General features: G+C 44.8%; 1 protein-coding gene across 1 annotated transcript in view; it reads left to right on the plus strand.

Annotated features, from left to right (window-relative positions):
- cdh23 (cadherin-related 23) overlaps positions 1 to 20,243 on the plus strand; it is a 704,187-nt gene that overhangs the window by 532,992 nt on the left and 150,952 nt on the right. Inside the window, exon 36 of the mRNA XM_041176120.1 lies at positions 1,430 to 1,657. Coding sequence (XP_041032054.1) covers positions 1,430 to 1,657 — 228 coding nt within the window. The remainder of the gene's footprint in view (positions 1 to 1,429; positions 1,658 to 20,243) is intronic.

Here is a 20,243-nt window from a genome sequence, read left to right on the forward strand (position 1 = left end):
AGCAACTCGTTGTGTGATAATGTTTTTTCTCATGTCACATTTGCTTCGTTTGCAAGTCATTTTAAATCTGTGCCCTCTCATTCTTAATCCTTATACGAGCAGGAACAGTTTCTCCCTATTTACTCTGTCCAGCCCCCTCATGATTTTGAACATCTCTATCAAATCTCCTGTTAGCCGCCTTCTCTCCAAGGAGAACAGTCCCAACCTCTCCAATCTATCCTCATAGCTGAAGTTTCTCATCCCTGGAACCATTCTTGTTAAACATTTTCTGCACTCTCTCCAGAGTTCAGGGTTAATAGGGGATAAGACCAAAGAGTATGTGAATTCAAAAGGTAAGGATTTTAAAATCAATGCCCTCAGGGACGTGGAGGCATTGAGGTAGACAACTATGAAGGTGATGGAATAGATGGGTGACAGGTTGTTTTGGGGTAAGTCCTTGAATTTATCAATGAGATGTGGGCATCACTGTCAAAGCCAATATTTGCCCATCCCTAATTGCACTTGAACTGAGTGTCTGGCTCAGCCAATTCAGAGCCAACCACATTGCTGTGGATCTGGAGTCACATGTAGGTCAGACCAGGTAAGGATGGTAGAATTCTTTCTCTAAAGGGCATTAGTGAACCAGATGGGTTTTTACAATAGTTAATGATAGCTGTCATGGTCACCACTATTGAGTTTTATATTTTCGATTTATTAATTGAATTTAAATTTCACTATCTGAGGCTTTGAACCAGTACCCCCAGAGCATTAGCCTGGGCCTCTGGATTACTAATCCAGTGACGCTACCAACATGCCACCATCTCTTGGACACAAAGTATAGGAACAGCAGAAGGCCATGCAGCTTTCGAGCCAGCCTGTTAACATCACGGATGATCTGGACCTCAACTCCATTTGCCTGCCTTTGATCCATATACTAGACATCCTGACCAAACAGAAATATGTCTATCTCAGCAGTAAAGTTTTCAATTGATCTTGCACCAACAAACAGCCTTTAGAGGAGAGAATTCCACTGCCCTTTCCCCTGAATGGTCAAACTCTAATTTTAAGATTGTGAAGATTCCCACAACTAAAAATAGCTTATTTGTATCACCCCTAGCGAATCACAGAATCACACATTGCAGGAGAGGCCCTTTGGCCCATCGAGTCTGCACCGACACGTGAGAAACACTTTTATCATTTTGAAAAACTCAATGAGATCACCCCACTACCTTCTAAACTGAAGGGCAAAAAACCCCCAAGCTTCTGGAAGCAGTCCTTATAATGTAACTCTTTTAACTCTGGTATTGTTGTTGTGAAACTGTGTTTACACACACACACACACACACACAGACACACACACACACACACACACACACACACACACACACACACACACACACACACACAATCTGCCGGGGTCCTTTTTAACAGGGTTTGTATATTTTTTCAGAATGTTGGAGGAGGTACTGCAGTCACCAGAGTCAGAGCCACCGACATGGACACTGGCATCAATGCCGTGCTGTACTACTACATCACCCGGGGCAATGAAGATCTCACCTTCAGAATCGACAGGCTGACAGGAGAGATTGTCACACGCCCATCTCCTCCAGATCGGGAGGGGCGAGCTTTCTACCAGCTGACAGTAACAGTGGAAGATGATGGGACCCCTTCGCTCTCGGTAAGCCCACTCCCTTCCATGATATGCATCAATGTGTATGTAATAATAACAGCACAGGAGGAGGCCATTCAGCCCTTCATGCCTGCGCCAGCACTTTGCTCACAAGTTATCCAATTAGAATGACTGACTGAATCAGCCTTTCAATAGCATCTTCAGGAAAAGCAAAGCAACGATATACCTCATAGCGAGTTCAACTGCTCCTCAGCTCGCTCCCCATAACCTTGCACAACTTTTCCCCTTCATGTAACTAAACTTCGTTTTGAATGTTGACATTGAATCCTCTTCCACCACCTCTCAAGCCATACATTCCAGATCACAGCAACTCGCTGTATATTCAAAAAAAGAGCAACAGCAGATGGCAGTGGCTGGTAGATAGATATAAGACAGAGTTTAAATATTCTTGTGAATGTCAGTCAACAGGAAATTAAATTTTAGTAGAAAGGAACTCAGTCCTTTGCTTGTACAAGAGTAATGGGTCTTTTTAATACTTGGGGGAAACCTTATGCATGAATTGCTGTATACTTGATATATGGTCGATAATTAATACAGTTTTTATTTTCACTAATATATGCTGCAGAGTTTCCAATGAAGAAACTGTTAAAATATTGTTATTTTACTGATCCCCTGACAAGTCTGAGAGTTGGAGTCATATTGCTTCTGGTACTTTTGTTAATCCCCTTAAATCTGTGTCTTCCTATAAATGACTCTTCTGCCACCAGAAACGGTTTCTCCTTCTCTGTTCTTATCAAAACCCTTCACGATTTTGAACCCCCTTTATGAAACCTCCTAACCTCCTACATTCTAAGGAGACCAAACCCCATCTCCTCCAGTCTCGCACAGGCTGTGAAATCTGTTTCAGGCTGAAAGTGTGAGCAGGGTTGGCTTGTACCAGCTCTCAACACAGGGTCAGGAGGCTTGTGTAATTCCTCCAGTTTCCCTCTAGGTGCGGCAGTGTCTTGAACAGGACCCATTTGCCACCTAATCTTGCTCCACCCCCACCGTACCACGACACGTGAAGTCAAACCATCTCTCCCTCCCTCAAGCCCGGCTCCTGCTGCTGATCTTAAAGCCAGTCGGGCTTTGGATGAAGGATCCAGGGAAGAGGGGGTTGTAAATCAGCGGTGGGAGTTGGAACTGGAACCAGCAGGGAGAGTTTCAGTTTAAATAAAGCAACAGATGAACAGCAGAGCAACAACAGATGGCAGTGGGCTGGTAGAAATAAGACAAACCAGAGTTTGAATATTCTTGTATCAGGCAACAGAAAAGCTAATATTTGGTAGAAAGGAACTCAATCCTTGGCTTATACAAGAGTTATGGTCTTTTTAGCAGTGGGGGAAGCCTCATGCATGGTCAGTAATCAAGGAATACTGTCTTTATTTTCACTATGCTACAAAATTTCCAATGAAGAAACTCTTAAAACATTGTTATTTTACTGACCCCCCTCAGCTGTCTGAGAATCAGGGTCATGTTGCTTCTGCTGCTTTTTGCTAATCTCCTTAAACCTGTGTCTTCCTATTCGTAACTCTTCTGCCACAAGAAACTGTTTCTCCTTATCAATAATCCTTCATGATTGGTGGCGTAGTGGTAATGTCATTGGCTAGTGACCTCAAGACCCAGGCTAATGCTCTGGGGACACGGGCTCAAATCCCACCATGGCAGCTGGTGGAATTTGAATTCAGTTCATAAATCTGGAATATAAAGTGAATCTCAGTGATGGTGACCATGACAACTAACTTCGATTGTCATGGGGCAAAAAAACCCCACCTGGTTCACTGATGTCTTTTAGGGAAGGAAATCTGCTGTCCTTACCTGCTCTGGCCTACATGTGACTCCAGACCCACAGCAATAGGGTTGACTCTTAACTGCCCTCTGAAATGGCCTAGCAAATCATTCTGTTCAAGGGCAATTAGGGATGGGCAACAAATGCTGGCCCTGCCAGTGACATCCACACCCCATGAAAGAATTTTAAAAAATGATTCTGAGCCAAGTTTGTGAAATCTCTCAACTTCCTGTGTTCTTAGGAATTCTCCAGAAATGTGGTTTTAATTTTCACTGATTTATGCTGTAAAGTTTTCAGTGAAGTAACTTTTAAAACCTTGCTATTTTATGGATTGCTTCACACAAGCCTGAGAGTTGGGGTCATGGTGAGTGTTTGGCTGTTGGGAGAATTCCCCTACTCATTTGAGGTAATCAATTCTCGACAACATTTTAACATAAAAAGAAAATTAAAGCACACAATCCTTCTATCACCTCATACTTTTCTTAATGTTTTTTTAAATTTTAGAATATTAATGAATGGTGATCCATTTTGGATGGATGTATTCCTCATTACATGACCACCCACCTCACCCAGTCAAACAGCCTTTTCTCCCCCATCTCCAATATTTTTAAATTTATAAACAATTATTAATTATAAGTGTTTAAAGAAAACTTTTAAAAAACACAATCCTTCCAATGCCCCTATGATTTTTCTCCTGGGTTTATGAATATTATTGTCCAGGAGATTAATCTATAATTCCCGGTGACTCCTGAAGGTTTTAAGCTAGAATGGCACAGGGGATGGGAACCTGAGCAGGGGGGGCAGAGGTAGGGGGAACAATGATAGAAACAAAAGACAGAAAAGTAAGAAGCAAAAGTGGAAGGCAGAGAAAACAGGGGCGAAAGGCAAATGGGGTCATAGTGCAAAATAAAACTAAGATGACTAGCAAGGTTAAAAAGACAAGTCGAAAGGTATTGTATCTTAATGCACCGAGCATTCGCAACAAGTTAGATGAATTAACAGCGCAAATATAATTGCAATCACGGAGACATGGCTGCAGGGTGACCAAGGATGGGACTGAACGTCCAGGGGTATTCAGTATTTAGGAAGGCCAGACAGATAGGGAAAGGAGGTGGGGTAGCACTGTTAGTAAAGGAGGAAATCAATGCAGTAGTGAGGAAGGATATTGGTTCAGAAAATCATGATATAGAATCTGTTTGGGTGGAGATAAGACACACCAAGGGGCAGAAAATGTTGGTGAGGGTTGTCTGTAGGCCCCCAAACAGTAACGGAGAGGTAAGGGGAGGCAATAAACAGGAAATTAGAGACGTATGCAATAAGGGTACAACTGTGATCATGGGTGACTTTAATTTACATATAGATTGGACAAACCAAACTAGCAATAATACTGTGGAGGAGGATTTTCTGGAGTGTGTACGTGATGGTTTTTTAGACCAAATTGTTGAGGAACCAACTAGAGAATGGGCTATCATAGACTTGGTATTGTGCAATGAGAAAGGATAAATTAACAATCTTGTTGTGCGGGGTCCCTTGGGGAAGAGCGACCATAAAATGATAGAATTGTCCATTAAGAAGGAGAGTGAAGAAGTTGAATCCGAAACTAGGGCCCTGAATCTAAATAAAGGGAACTACGAGGGTATGAAGTGCGAGCTGCCAATGATGGATTGGGGGAACCTTACTAAAAGGGTTGACAATGGAAAGTATGCATGAATTACAACAATTATTCATTCCTGTCTGGTGCAATAAAACAGGAAAGGTGGCTCAACCATGGATTACAAAAGAAATTAGAGATGGTATTAGATCCAAAGAGGAGACATATAAAGCTGCCAGAAAAAGCAGATGCTGTTAGACCTGCTGAGTTTTTCCAACATTTTCTGTTTTAGTTTCAGATTTCCAGCATCCGCAGTATTTTGCTTTTATCTTAGTGACTAAGTGTAAGTTTGCATCGGAGTAACTTGAAGTTCAACATATTTAGAATCTTTCTCATTGCTGACTACTCATTGTGCTATATTAGTACATTTGACCCACACTGTTAGCTGTGTAATAACAGGTGCAATGTTGTACAAGGCAAAGCAAAGATATTTCTGTAACTTGGTGACTCTGAATGCTTCTGATCTTGCACAATATGATTGCATTATGAAACATCCTCAAACCCACAAATCTGTTTAAATGCCTGTTGCTCACAGAAGTCATATGTAGGGATTGCTGGATGAATATAAAGTCATTTACGGCACAGAAGGAGGCCATTCTTCCCATTGAGTCCATGCTAGCCTTCCATTGACCAATCCAGTCAGTCCCATCCCCCCACTCGATCCCGATAGCCCTGCAGGTTTGTTTGTTGACAGAAAGAATATGTGTTTGCCAGAAAACAACATTACTTGGGTTTTCTTTTTGCTTACCTTTGACACTGCCATATTCTTGCGGCATACGTTGCTTACTTGGTGATCCAATAAGGGCGCAGTGCTGCCAGTGTTGCATCTTGGACCATGTGAAACAGCATGCCCATTGGCTTATCCCCTGAACCAATCGAAGAATGAGATAGGGAAAGGTTCAGAATTGAAAAGGAAACGGGATGAATTACAGTCAAGCGGAGGATAGAGACTGAGACAGGAACAAAGAGCGAGAAAGAAAGTGGATTAAAAGAGAGCAAAAATAGGCAGAAAGGAACAGTAAGAATTTTTTTTTAGCAGCAGAAGGGTATTTGTAACCCAGTTGTTTCTAGGAATCGCTGTATTGGTCTTTGAGAAGTTAATAAGCGAATGGCATTCTTGCTAAATGGTGTGGAACCAGCAGCCTGACTATTGAAATATCCAATTCATACACCTTTAGTAGCCTAGGAACATAGGAATTGCTGGAAGAAGGAAGGACCAAAATCCATCTAGTTTATCCTCTTGGTGACACGACATGGCAATAGAGTTAATAGCCAATCATAGCAATCAATCTTTAGCCTACAACACACCAGCATTGTGGAAGAGCCCCCAGTGGTGGGGAGGTTGAGGAACCATTGGTCCAAAGTCACCTACTCCTTTCAGACATCCTGTACTTGTCATATATTAAGTCCGAAATTACTCGAATACTGCAACTCACAATGTTGTTTCCTGGGAGGAACCTACCTAATTTGCATTTTGAGTGACCCCCTGCCCCATTCCACTTCTGGGTGGTGAAACAGCCTCCAGCCTTACAACTCTCCGAGATCTCTGCATTCCTCCAATTCTGGTCTATTGTGCGTTCCCAATTTCCATTGCTCCACTGTTGGTAACACTGCCTTCAGTGCTGTGGCCCGAAGCTGTTCAATTCCCTCCCTAAACCATTCCGTCTCTCCTCCTTCAAGACGCTGCATAAAACCTACCACCTGTTCCTAATATCTTCTATGTGGCTCAGTATCAAATGTATGAAGCTCCTGTGAAACACTTTGGGACGTTTTGTTACATTAAGGACGATATTTAAATTCACCTGGGCAGGTGTGGGTGCTTATCAGATATTGGCATTTCCTTGTTATATAGCAGCACCTCTCTGTTTCCTGAGGGCAGACATTTATTATACCAGTGCTCATGCCTTACATCTGTTCAGATTGGTTGTGTCTTCTTGAATGAGTCGCAATAATTAGAAGTGTGAACCACTGTCTAGACACAACATTAAGACGTGCTCAAAATAGCCAGCAGCTCCTCTTCCGTAAAGAGACAAAAAGCGGGGATGATAAGGCCACGCACAAAACAACCAAAAGGTTTCTGCCATCTCAGTCCTGAGGAAAGCTGCTGTCCGAGGAGCCTTTCCATTCTTGTGTCCAAGGATTGTAAAAATTAAGTGAAAAGACTCTGACAAAGTGGCTTCCAATTTGAATATGGAAGGAATTCCTTGGACTATAGGGACTGCCAAATCTCATGAGCGCACTGTGCTGACTGTATTTAAGTTCATCCACTGTGAGCAGAATATTGCAACATGTATAGGATAATCAACAATTTCAGCCAGTTTACAGAAGTTTATCAATGTTTCCCAGAAGTTCTTTACTATGTACAAGCGCTTCCTCTCTACCTTAACACAGTGTGAATAAACATCTGGGAGAATGGTTGAGGCTAGGACACTGGACTCATTTTAAAAAGGACTACAAAAAGGCCATTCAGCCTCTCAGGTCTGCTCAGCCATTCAACTAGATCATGGCTGATCACAGAAGATGGTTCAACTGCTCTCTTAGGAAGAAGAGACTGAATAATGAGCTTTGTTCATCCAAATCTATCTTGTGGTCAAAAGGTGAATTGGCTTTTTGAGGGTGGACATTTGACTGAAACATAGAAACTAAGAACAGGAGTAGGCCATTTGGCCCTTTGAGCCTGCTCTGCCATTCAGTATGATCATGGCTGATCCTCTATCTCAATGTCATACTCCCGATTTCTCTCCACACCCCTTGATGACTCTAATATCCAAAGTTTTATCAATTTCTTTCTTGAATATACTCAGTGACCCGGCCTCCACCACCTTCTGTGGTAGAGGATTCCACAGATTGACTACCCTCTGAGTGAAAACTTTTTCATCTCACTTGCTGCCTGTATCTATAATGCCTTTTAAGGTCATTAGTAAGCATGGGATTAATTGCTCAGCACCAAGTGGTTAATCTAACAGAGATTAATCGAAACAGGAAATAAATTGCTGCCAAGTATGAAGTCAAGTGGTTCAAGCGGACGACTGTTCAGAAGCCGAAACACATGTTGGGTATAGAATTGCCCTGAAGTTGATGAAAATTGATTTGATTTAATCTGACTCACAATAATGTACTCCAGTTTTTAAAGTGATCCAGCTTCTTGTTCCTGGTGTGTGTAAATTAGTTACCATCAGAGTTTTGAAAAGCTAGGGCTGCATTTGCTGGGATAGTGAGGAATAATAAAAATCTGATAGATGTGCTTAAAATTACCTAAGCATTTGAGACAACGAAGAGCGAAAGGTTAATTTCATTGGTCAGTGAATCAGTAACAAGGGGACATAAATCCAGAATTACCATTGAAAGTCTGAAGCAGTGAGACTAGGGACAGAATTTGACACTGATCGGGCAGGCGTGCTCCTGACCCGATCAGATGTGAAATCGAGTAAGATGATGTTGGATGAGCATCCCGACATCATCCTGCGCTGGCGCGATATTTCGATCGGCGGGTGCACGCCAAAGTTGGAAGCGCGCCCACCAACATTTTCCGACTTTTTGAAACTTTATTTGATGGTTCATTCCAGGTATCAATCAAGTAAACCTCCTCTGAACTGCCTCCAATGCACTTACATCCTTCCTTAAATAAGGAGACCAAAACTGCACACAGTATTCGAGGTGCGGTCTCACCAATGCCCTGTATAACTGAAGCATCACATCCTTACTTTTATGTTCAATCCCTGTCGTAATAAAGGATAACATTCATTAGCCTTCTTAATCATTTGCTGTACCTGCGTACTAACTTCTTGTGACTCGTACTAGAACACCCAGATCCCTCTGCAGCTCAGAATTATGCAGCTGTTCTCCATTTAAGTAATACTCTGCTTTTTTGTTCCTCTTGCCAAAGTGAACAACTTCATATTTTCCCGCATTAAACTCCATTTGCCAGATCTTTCCCCACCCACTCAACCTATCTATATCCATCTGCAACCTCCTCATGTCCTCTTCTCAACATACTTTCCTACCTAACTTAGTGTCACCTGCAAATTTAGCTACCGTGTCTTCACTCCCCTCATCTAAGTCATTGATGTAAATCTGAGGCCCCAGTACAGACCCCTGCGGGACTCCACCCGTCACATCCTGCCAATCAGAAAAAGACCCATTTGTGCATACTCTCTGCTTTCTGCCAGCCAGCCAATCTTCTATCCATGCTAATAAGTTACCCCCTACACCATGCGCTTTTATTTTCTGTAATAATCTTTGATGTGGCACTTTATAAAATGCCTTCTGGAAATCCAAGTACAGTATGTCTACATACTTTATCCACTGCACATGTTACTCCTTCAAAGAAACTCCAATAAATTGGTTAAACATGATTTTCCTTTCACAAAACCATGCTGACCCTATTGACTTGAGCTCTTCTAAGTGCTCAGCCAAAACCTCCTTAATGATCGATTCTAATAACTTCCCCACATCAAGCTAACTGGCCTATAGTTTCCAGTTTTCTGCCTCCCTCCCTTCTTGAATAGAGAGGTTATATTTGCTATTTTCCAATCTGATGGAACCTTCCCAGAATCTAGTGAATTTTGGAAAATTGACACCAGCGCATCGACTACCTCATTAGCCACCTCTTTTAAGACCCTAGGACATGGTCCGTTGGGACCTGGAGACCTGCCAGCCACTGCTCAGTACCGTTTCCCTAGTGATTTCAATTTTACCAAGTTCCTTCCTCCCATTCACCTCCTGATTTGCAGCTACTAATGGAATGTTTTTTGTATCCTCTATAGTGAACACAGAAGCAAAGTATTTGTTCATTTCTTCTGCCATTTCCTTATTATATACTATTAACTCCAAGGAGAACAATCCCCAGCTTATCCAATAACTGAACTCCCTCACCCCTGGTATCATCCTGGTAAATCTCTTCTGCACCCTGTCTAGGACCTAAACATCCAGCCCAAAATCACTTACAGTGAAAGTCACCATAGTCTCATTAGAGAGAGACGACTGGTAATGAGTTTAACTGAGGGTCACCATACCTCAGGCAAGGCTGAGAAGGTAGGGCCTTCATGGATGACCTCACCTGGTACAGGAGTTGAACCCATACAGTTGGCATCATTCTGCAACGCAAACCAGCTGTCCAGCCAACTGAGCTAACCGAACCGCCCCAATACATACATTGCTCCAGCTGAGGCCTAGCCAGAAATTCATGTACACATGTCCTCAGCCCAACTACCTTCAGCTGCTCCATCAATGACATTCTTTCCATCATAAGGTCAGAAATGGGGATGTTCGCTGATAATTGCACAATGTTCAGCACCATTCGTGACTCCTCAGATACTGAAACAGTTCATGTCCAAATGCAGCAAGACCTGGACAATATCCAAGCTTCGGCTGACAAGTGGCAAGTGACATTCGCGCCAGACAAGTGTCAGACTATGACCATCTCCAACAAGAGAGATTCTAACCATCACCCCATGTTGTTCAATGGCATTACCATCACTGAATCCACTATCAACATCCTGGGGGTTACCATTGACCAGAAACTGAACTGGACTAGCCATTTAAATACTGTGGCTACAAGAACAGGTCAGAGTTAGGAATCCTGTGATGAGTAACTCACCTCCTGACTCCACAAAGCCTGTCCACAATCTACGAGGTACAAATCAGGAGTGTGATGGAATACCCCCACCCCCCCTCAACTTGCCTGGTTGAGTGCAGCTCTCAGAACACTGAAGAAGCTGGACACCGTCCAGGACAAAGCAGCCTGCTTGATTGGTACCCCATCCGCAAACATTCACTCCCTCCACCATCAACGCACAGTAGCAGCAGTGTGTATCATCTACAAGATAGATTGCAGGAATTCACCACGGCTCCTCCAACAGCACCTTCCAAACCCATGATCACTACCACCTAGAAGGACAAGGGCAGCAGATAGATGGGAACACCACTACTTGGAGGTTCCCCTCCAAGTCACTCACCATCCTGGCTTGGAAATATATCACCGTTCCTTCACTGTCGCTGGGTCAAAATCCTGGAACTCCCTTCCTTACAGCACCATGGGTGTACCTACACCACATGGGCTGCAGTGGTTCAAGAAGGCAGCTCACCATCACCTTCTCAAGGGCAACTAGGGATGGGCAATAAATGTTGGCCCAGCCAGCGAAGTCCACATCCCGTGAATGAAGAAAAAAAAACCTCAGCATCATAAAAGCCCAATGACTCAGTTTTCCAGTATAATGATCTGCTCTGCTGATCTGTGCTAATGCTCAGACAGTCACTTCCTCTAGGCAGGGTGATGTGACGAAATGTGGTTAAGTTGGCAAGCATTGAAAAGAAGTATCTTCCCCAAAACATTCGGAAGAAGGATCACCAGCTATCATCCATCTGATTGATCTGGCTAGGCTTAAAAGACATCTGTGTTCACCTGCATAACAACTGTCAATGCACCTCAGAGGAGTTAATTGTACAAGAACTGAAAAAAAAAATGCACTTTTGTTTAATATTTGCTTTATAGTATTTGCGCATCTGGGCTGAAATGATAACCCCTGTGCTAGAGTTATAAAATGAAAATGGAAGTTCTGCCAGTTTAGAATTTCATTCACCTCCATCAGAGCTAATGTTAAGGTTTTATGGTCACATTAGCTGCTTTCAAGTTGAGCTTGGCTGTCAGGGTTTATTTAAAGCCAACAGCAACATCTTACGAGATTCCCTAAAGCTACCAGTGGGGAAAGACCTTTATCTATATTTCAGAATTAAGAAAAAGATGAAAAAGAAAATGAAAGTCAGGGGAAAACAAGTGAACAATTTTACTAGATTTCAAGTTCTTATTCTAGTTCCCAAAACCCTCCATGGCCTTGCCCCTCCCTATCTCTGTGACTCCTCCAGCCCTACAACCCCTCTCTATGTTCCTCTAATTCTAGCCTCTTGCAGATCTCCCCAGCTTTGAGGCCATGCCTTTCACTGCCTGGGCCCTAAGCCCTGGAATTCCCTCCCCATCCTGGCTTTCTATCACTTTTAAAGGGCCATGGGGAAAGTGCAGAGCCATGGCAATAATGTCATAGCACCACCCAAAAGTTCCTTCCCCGTAGTCCTATAGGTGTTTTCCCTTCAAGTATTTATCCATTTCTCTTCTGAAAGTTGCTATTCAATCTGCTCCCACCACCCTGTCAGCCAACACCTTCCAGATCACAACAACCTGCTGCGCACAAAATTTCCTCATTGTGCCTCTGGTTCTTTGCCAATCACCTCATATCGGTGTCCTCTAGTTATCGACCCTCCTGCCACTGGAAATAGTTTCCTTTTACTTAGTCTATCAAAACCTTTCTTGATTTTGAACGCCGCTGTCAAATCTCCCTGCACCTCCTCTGGTCTGAGAAGAATAACCCCAGCTTCTTCAATCTGTCCACACAACTGAAGTCCCTTATCCATGGCACTATTTCAGTAAATCTCTCTGCACCTCTCAAAGGCCTCGGCATCCTCTCTGAAATCCTCCCGAGAATTGGACACACTACTCCAGTTAGGTCATAACCAGTATTTCATAAAGGTTTAGCATAAGTCCCTTGCTTGTGTACTCTATTTCCCTATTAATAAAGCCAAGGAAGCCTATTTGCTTTTGACCAGCCTTCTCAACTTGTTAACGCATTTCTTAATGTCTCTCTCAAATATCTCAAAATTGGTTCAAATCCTGGGCCTTCATTTTCAAATGCAGTGAATCGGCATCAGTAACCATTTTTACACAGAGAAGATCCAACAAACAGCGATGTAAATAAATCAGATCTGTTAACATCTCCTTCGCCCTCAATCCCCTTTCTTGTGGTCATTTTATTTTTTTGTGATCACCCAATTGGTGTTGGCAAGAGCTATTTTTGTACAAATCCTTGTTTTTACTCTTACGAGTGGCTCACATGTCCTGGACTATGTGGGGGGGATATTTAAAATAATAATACCTGCCTCATGAACAGAATTTAAGAACAGGAAATCTCAAAAGTAGCAAGGTAGACAGGCTTATGCACAATTGCAATCTGCATTTGAGTAACAAATTCAGTGCAAGTTTCCTGTGTCTCAACATTTCCATTTCCTTTGAGATCGTTCCAAATGGTTTTTCAAATCAACATACCAAGAAAATAGTCATGATTCAAGCTGCTTGTTATCACCAGAGTGTTCCCCACCATAAGTAATTAGAACCTTAGCAAATCTAACTTCATGATGGAATGGGACAGGTTTTCCTCTTGGCATATTGGGACACAGAACAACATATGGAAGGAAAAACAAAGTTAAAATAAGTGATTTTGACAGAACAATTACAGAGAAACTATTTCTTCTGGCAAGTGGGTCAGGAGCCAGAGATCGTAATTTTAAAATAATTGGCAAAATAACTAGAGGGTGTAAAGGTTTAGGTTGAGTTCGGAAGTCACAGGTTACCCAAAAAAAGGTGGTCAAGATCATAGATGCTTTAAAAGTAGTTTATCAAGTGAGCTATTAAGAAGCAACAGGTTAAATATGATGCATTAGCTAAATAGACAGACCAAGTATATGATCTATGATAGGTGAGGACACTTACTGGTTCCAGAGAGTGAACGGATGGATGAAGCCTATTTCTGCAGGTTAGGTCAGCAATCCCTTGTCTGTTCTGTTCTTCTCTTTTATTCTTTTTCTACTCAAACTAACCAAGTTGCCAGGAAGCTCTTCCCCTGGTCCCCAGCCATCTGAGGAAGGCGGTTGGCTGATGAAGACTGCTCCCTTAATCCCTGAGCAGTCCTTAATATAGGTTAATTCTAGGGGCTTGTTGTTAGCCCTATGTCAATCACTTGTCCGGATAGCCCTGGCCAATGATCAAAGGACAGGTGCCCAAGGTGTCACCTCCCCCCGTCCATCACTTTGGCTGAGTTTATCGTTTAGCTTATCTCACATTGGATGCCATTTATTAACTCCTGCCAGGCACTCATATAGATAAGAGGGTACACAAGGCACCACAAAACTCTTTAAGTGCACCTTCTTTGTTTTGCCTCAACTAGGGATTGTTTTTGTGTTTATGAGAGAGAAAAGTGGCCTCATGCTGTATCTACTAACTCCATGAGAGTTCTTTAATCTTCTGAAAAATGCCATTTTTTACAAGGGGAATTGAGGAGAAATTTCTTCACATGGAGGATTGTAATGAAGTGGAACGCACTACCTGAAAGGGTGGTAGAATCAAGTCCCATAGGAACGTCTAAAAGGCAATTGGACATGTACTGGAAGAGGACTAATTCTTGGGGTTATGAGGAAAAAGCTGAGTGTGGCACCGAATTGGACAGCACAGGTATGATGGGCTGAATAGCCTCCTATCCTGTAAGATTCCATGATTCTGTGAAAATCAGGCAGGAAGGATTATGCCTTGCCCCAGTAAACTTGAAACTCTTATAAGATTAAATCCTCCTTGCTTTGTATTAGTACTTGCTGTATGTCATCAGGGCTCCATACAGGTGCAATATTTTTATTTCTCAAATTTGACTTCTGCCACCCAGTTTAGAAAAGTATTTGTGAATAACCCAATTTCGTTGAGAACAACATGCACAAAATCGGAATCAGGTGGACAAGTTGAATCCTTCAAAACAAATATCATTTAGCCAAGAGGGCACACACACGGTCAAACTCAAAGGAACCAAATCTAGGATGGATATCAAGAAGGCAGTCTTCACCAAGCCATTACATGGACTGGACGCAAAAGTCAAGAATCAGTGGATGCTGCCATAGGGGAACAAAGCTTCCTCCTTGATTGATGGGCTGAGTGGAGTAGCCTGTGTCACTTATATTGCTTGATGGGCCGGGTGGCCTGTTTCACTTGTAGTGATTGATGGGCTGAGTGGCCTGCTTCACTTGTATTGCTTTTGTGATTAAATACTCCTGTAATCCACTTTCTTTCTGCTCAGGTCCACAGTTGTGGAATTAGTCAACAGTTGACTGCTTTCCAATTTCAGTAATGGGTAAAGAAACTGGATCCTTGTGATATTGGACAGTATTGTGGATGCAGCACACCAACTTGGAATCACTGCAGCGTACGGTGACAACCTGCTACAGCGATCAGGGGCTGTTGCATTGCTGCATAGTTGCTGCAGAATTGAAGGGCCGATCATTATCATTAACTACAAAAAGCCTCAGCCCACCTGAGCTCTGAAAACTCCACATTGTGACTGTTAAGTTGCATCTCTTTCTGACCACAAATGTTAAAATTATTTTGAGAAACCATGTTAAACTTGTATTGAACCTTGGTTAGACCATGCCTGATCCATGCAGAACTAAGGGACAGAATTTTTTGCTGATCGGGTGGGCCCGAGTCGGACTTGATCAGATGTGAAATCGCGCAAGATGACTTTGGGTGAATGTCCCAATGTCATCTCGCGCGATATTTGTCGGCGGGCACACATGGGCAACAGCTGTGCCCGCCGACAATTAAGAGGCCAGTTAAGGCCATTAAAAAGGCAGTTGACCAAGATGTCACGTTGCCTGGGCGATTTCCTGCTCATCACATGGGCAAAGCGGGCAGGCAGGGAGCCAACATTTTACAAAACCTCGTCCAAGGGTGGGATAATAAGGGTCAGCGGCATGGCCAGTGTGAGTAGTGAGGAGTTTTGGAGATAGTTCCCTGCTGGTTATTTATTGGTACTTGGCAGCTTCATCTCTGTTAAGGGCTTCATTCTTAGCATTTCCAGGCTTCATTTCAGGACTCATTGCTGTCCCCAAGGCCCCCAGAGGATTCAGACCATGTGGACCCTGGCAGCTATCAGGCAGCCTTCTGTAATCCTGGTAATGGGGATTGTTTTCTTCTTTGATGACACCTTCTCTGAGGAGGGGCAGAAGGGAGAGGGGGCCAGGTTTCCCGATGCAACTTCCAGGGGAGGGACCTGTGGGAGGAGAGGTGCAGGCACAAGGGGTGCAGGGCCAGCAGAAGGGGCCCCAGAAGATGCCACTATCCTGCTGCCAGGGTTTACAGGTGGTGATGCAGCTACCTCAACATGTTCGAGGTGCAATGCGGAAGGAGGCTCCGCCTCTCCAGGGAGACTGTGGCCTCTGTCAGGTGATTGTGCCTGAGATCAGCTCCGACTGTGTGGGTGGACACCCCATGCCAGTGGCACTGAAGATCGCAACGGCCGTCAACTTCTATGTCTCCGGCTCTTTCCAGGGGTCAATGGGGGATCTGTGTGGAGTCTCCCAATCAGCTGTCCACGGTTGTGTGAAGCTGGTGACAGAAGCTCTGTTCAGGCAGATACTGACCTTTATTCACTTCTGTAAGGACAGAGCCAGCCAGGCTGAGCGAGCCAGAGGCTTTGCAGCGATTGCTGGGTTCCCCCACATCCAGGGTACAATCGACTGCACACATGTGGCCATCAAGGCACCAGCGGGTCAGCCGGGTGCCTTCATCAACAGGAAGGGATTCACTCCATGAACGTGCAGATGGTGTGCGACCACAGGATGCAGATTCTGCAAGTCTATGCAAGGTATCCTGGCAGCTCCCATGACGCTTGTATCCTTATATCAAATTGGCAGAGGTAGCCACAGGCAAGAATTCATGGAGTGTATTCGGGACAGTTTCCTCGAACAATATGTTGTGGATCTAACCAGTGATCAGGCTATCTTGGATCGGTTAATGTGTAATGAGGCAGGTTTAATAGATGATCTCAGAGTAAAAGATCCCCTTGGAAACAGTGACCATAACATGGATAGAATTTAGCATTTAGTTTGAGAGTGAGAAACTTGCACTAAAATTAAATACGGGTAATTTTAAAGGAAGGAGGGCGGAGTTGAAGGGAGTGGACTGGGAGAGGACATTCGCAGAAAAGACAGTTAATGAACAATGGCAGACATTTAAGAAAATAGCTCATGATTCACAAAAACGCTATGTCCCAGTGAGAAAGAAGGACATTAGGAAGGGGATAAACCAACCATGGTTAACCAAGGAAGTTAAGGATAGTATCAAATTGAAAGAAAAAATATACAATGTGGCAAAGATTAGTGGTATCCCAGAGATTGGGAAAGTTTTAAAAACAAAAAAAAAATAAGGAGGAAGAAAATAAACTTTGAGGGTAAACCAGAAAGTAATATAAAACAGACAGTAAGAATTTTTAAAAATATATAAAAAGGAAGGGGGAGCCCAAAGTGAACATAGGCCACTTAGAGAATGAGACTGGGGAAATAATAATGAGGAACCAGGAAATGACAGAGGAGTTGAATAAATACTTTGCATCAGTCTTCACAGTAGATGATACTAATAGCATTCCAAAAATACTAAATAATCAAGGGGCAAAAGAGGTGTAGGAAATAAATACAATAACTATCACTAGGGAAAAAGTACTAGAGAAACTAATGGGGCTAAAGGTTGATTTACTGGCATTGGAGGCAGTCCAGAGAACGTTCACTAGGTTGATCCCAGGTATGGGGGGATTTTCTTATGAGGAGAGGTTGAGTAGGTTGGATCTGTACTCATTGGAGTTTAGAAGGCGACCTTATTGAAACATATAAGATTCTTAGGGGGCTTGACAGGGTAGATGCTGAGATGTTGCTTCCCCTTGTGGGAGAGTCTAGGACCAGAGGGCATAATCTCAGAGTAAGGGGTCACCCATTTAAGTCAGAGATGAGGAGGAATTTCTTTTCTGAGAGCAGTGAATCTGTGGAATTCTTTACTGCAGTGGGCTGGAGAGGCTGGACGTTAAGTATATTCAAGGCTGAGATAGATTTTTAATCAGGATGGGAATCAAGGCTTATGGGGGAAAAAGCAGGAAAATGGAGTTGAGGATTATTAGATCAGCCATGATCTCATTGAATGGCAGAACAGACTTGATGAACCGAATGGCCTACTTCTGCTCCTACATCTTATGGTCCTATCCTGAGACACTCCCTGGTGCCGAGGCTCTTCAATGCTCCAGCCTGACTGATTGGATGGCTGCTGGGTGACAAGGTGTTGATGTCCACACCAGTAGGCATATAAACCAAACATAATTGAACAGAAGGTCACCCGTGAACAGTCCCTCTTGTGCTCATGGTGCCTTAAACTTACGTTTGCGAGTGCTACATTCTGGTGCTCCCCCCTTGCTGGCACCAACATTGGAGACAGCCTGCTGACTCTGCTGTCCTGTTGGCCTTGATGAACTTGGCAGTCGTCCTATGGCCAGTGGAGCCTGTGCTGGTCCCGCCTGGGAGGGAGCGGTCAGTGCCACGTCTGACATCTCCCCAGTCCCCGCAGCCTCATCAGTTGCCACGGTCACTGGCAGAGGGACGGAGGAACTGGCTGTCATCCGGAGCGCCCTGAGAGGAGCCCACAGAGACGACAAGCAGGTCGTGTGCCAACGTAAGGTCGCTCTGAACTTCTCTGCTCATCATTGATGGACGGGCACCTAGCTGGGATACTGGGTGCATCATCCATCTCCCACACTGACACTGACCACCTGAGGTCATTGCCTGTGTGAGGGCTTGCAGATCTGAGCACAACCCCAGGAACCCCTCATTCTGTCCCTGGATCTGCCTCTCCATGAGAGACGCCATTCTCTCATTGGAGGAGGCAGAGCGCTCAGCCATGACGGTCAACACAGTGCTCATGCTCCACATGGACTCCTCCACAACAGAAACCATGGCACGCAGACCCTCATGTATCTCCGCCAGATTCTCCCACATATCCTGCTGGATGTCCAGCATCTGCCGCTTAATGGACGACTCCAGAGGCTCATCACCTGCCTTTGACTCAGCTTCGTCCTGGTCTCCAGCTGTCCTCTGACTGCCAGCGCCCTGGGCACTCTCTGCCTCCGCCTGCACCTCAAGCAATTGTCAATTGCCCTCATGAATGTGCACCGATGATGTAGCTGATGATCTAACGACCACCAAGGTGCTGGTATCTGCGCTGGTGCCTGGTTCAGAGAGCGGGTGTGACACAGATGCAGATGAAGTCCGGCGGCCCTCTGGTGTCAGGGGTGGCTCTTCGGGATTCTGCAACTGAGTGTGTGCTGGCGAATCTAAGGGAGAACAAGGACATTAGTTTAAATCATCACTCTGTCACTGTGCATGCCAGGCACCCTGGTGAGACAATGGAGATCTGCATCACGGTGCCATCTTCTTTCAATGATCAATGGAGACTGCAGTTTTCAGGCTCCCATCAATGAAGAGACTACACAAGAATGTTTGCACCATCCGAAACTCTCACCTCTGTGCGCTGCACTCTGACCTTCATCTGACACCCCAGCCTCTCTGTGGCCACTTGCACAGGGAGCGTGCCGGCTCTCCAGCTCAAGGGTTCCTGGTCAGCAGCAGCAGGTTGGGCGGGTCTCCTCTGCTTCTCTGTGACCTCTCCAATTGGCTATGGTTCATCTTCTCCTGAAAGGACAGAGGAGCAATGATTAGTCCGCTCTCTACCGGCGGCGCCAGTGCAGCCTGGCCAACCCCAGCTGAGGAGCATCTTGCAAGTCACACCTGAGTTGTGGCCCTCGAGCCACAAGGCACCCAGTCCAAGCAGCCAGGGCTCACCCCCCTTGGCCAGCTCCGGGGTCATTGACAGTTGGCACTTGGACTCTAACACCCCTGAGCTCCATGGAGGTTCGACCAGCCCTTAACACTTCAACACACTGATCCATTCCAACACCATACTCACCCTTCCTGAGCGAAGCAAGTCATTGAACCGCTTGCGACACTGCACTCATGTGCGCCGCACCGTGTCATGGCTGCTGACCTAGGCCGCCACCTCCTCCCAGGCTTTCTTCATCAGGTATGGTGGCCTCCTCCTTCCGTCCCTTGGTACAAACACGTCCCTCCTGGCAACCAGCTCTTCCAGGAGCACGGCAAGGCACTCATCCAAAAAGCTGGGGGGAGGGGGGTGGTGGGCCAAGTGTCCACCCGACCTGTCCACCCGCCTATCGTCTCTGGCTTCTACCAAGGCCATAGGTGCTGTCTCTAACACAGGCTGCACACTTCTTCACCGGCAGCCTTCAAGGGGCCACCTGTGCGGTTTTTAAACATTGGACCCGGCACACGACAGCCCCGCCCACGCCCAGCCCTTCCCGACCATTGGGAAGCTGCGTTTCCCGCTCACCGGGCCTTAATTGGCCGGCCAGCCTGAGATCACGGTCGTGGGCTGATCACAGGTGGCAACGCCAGGCCTGCTGATGGTGCCTGCCCGCTGACCTGAAAACTCAGGCCCAGCTCTCCGTATTGCAGAA

Source organism: Carcharodon carcharias, chromosome 28 (assembly GCF_017639515.1).
Source record: "Carcharodon carcharias isolate sCarCar2 chromosome 28, sCarCar2.pri, whole genome shotgun sequence".
NCBI lineage: Eukaryota > Metazoa > Chordata > Chondrichthyes > Lamniformes > Lamnidae > Carcharodon > Carcharodon carcharias.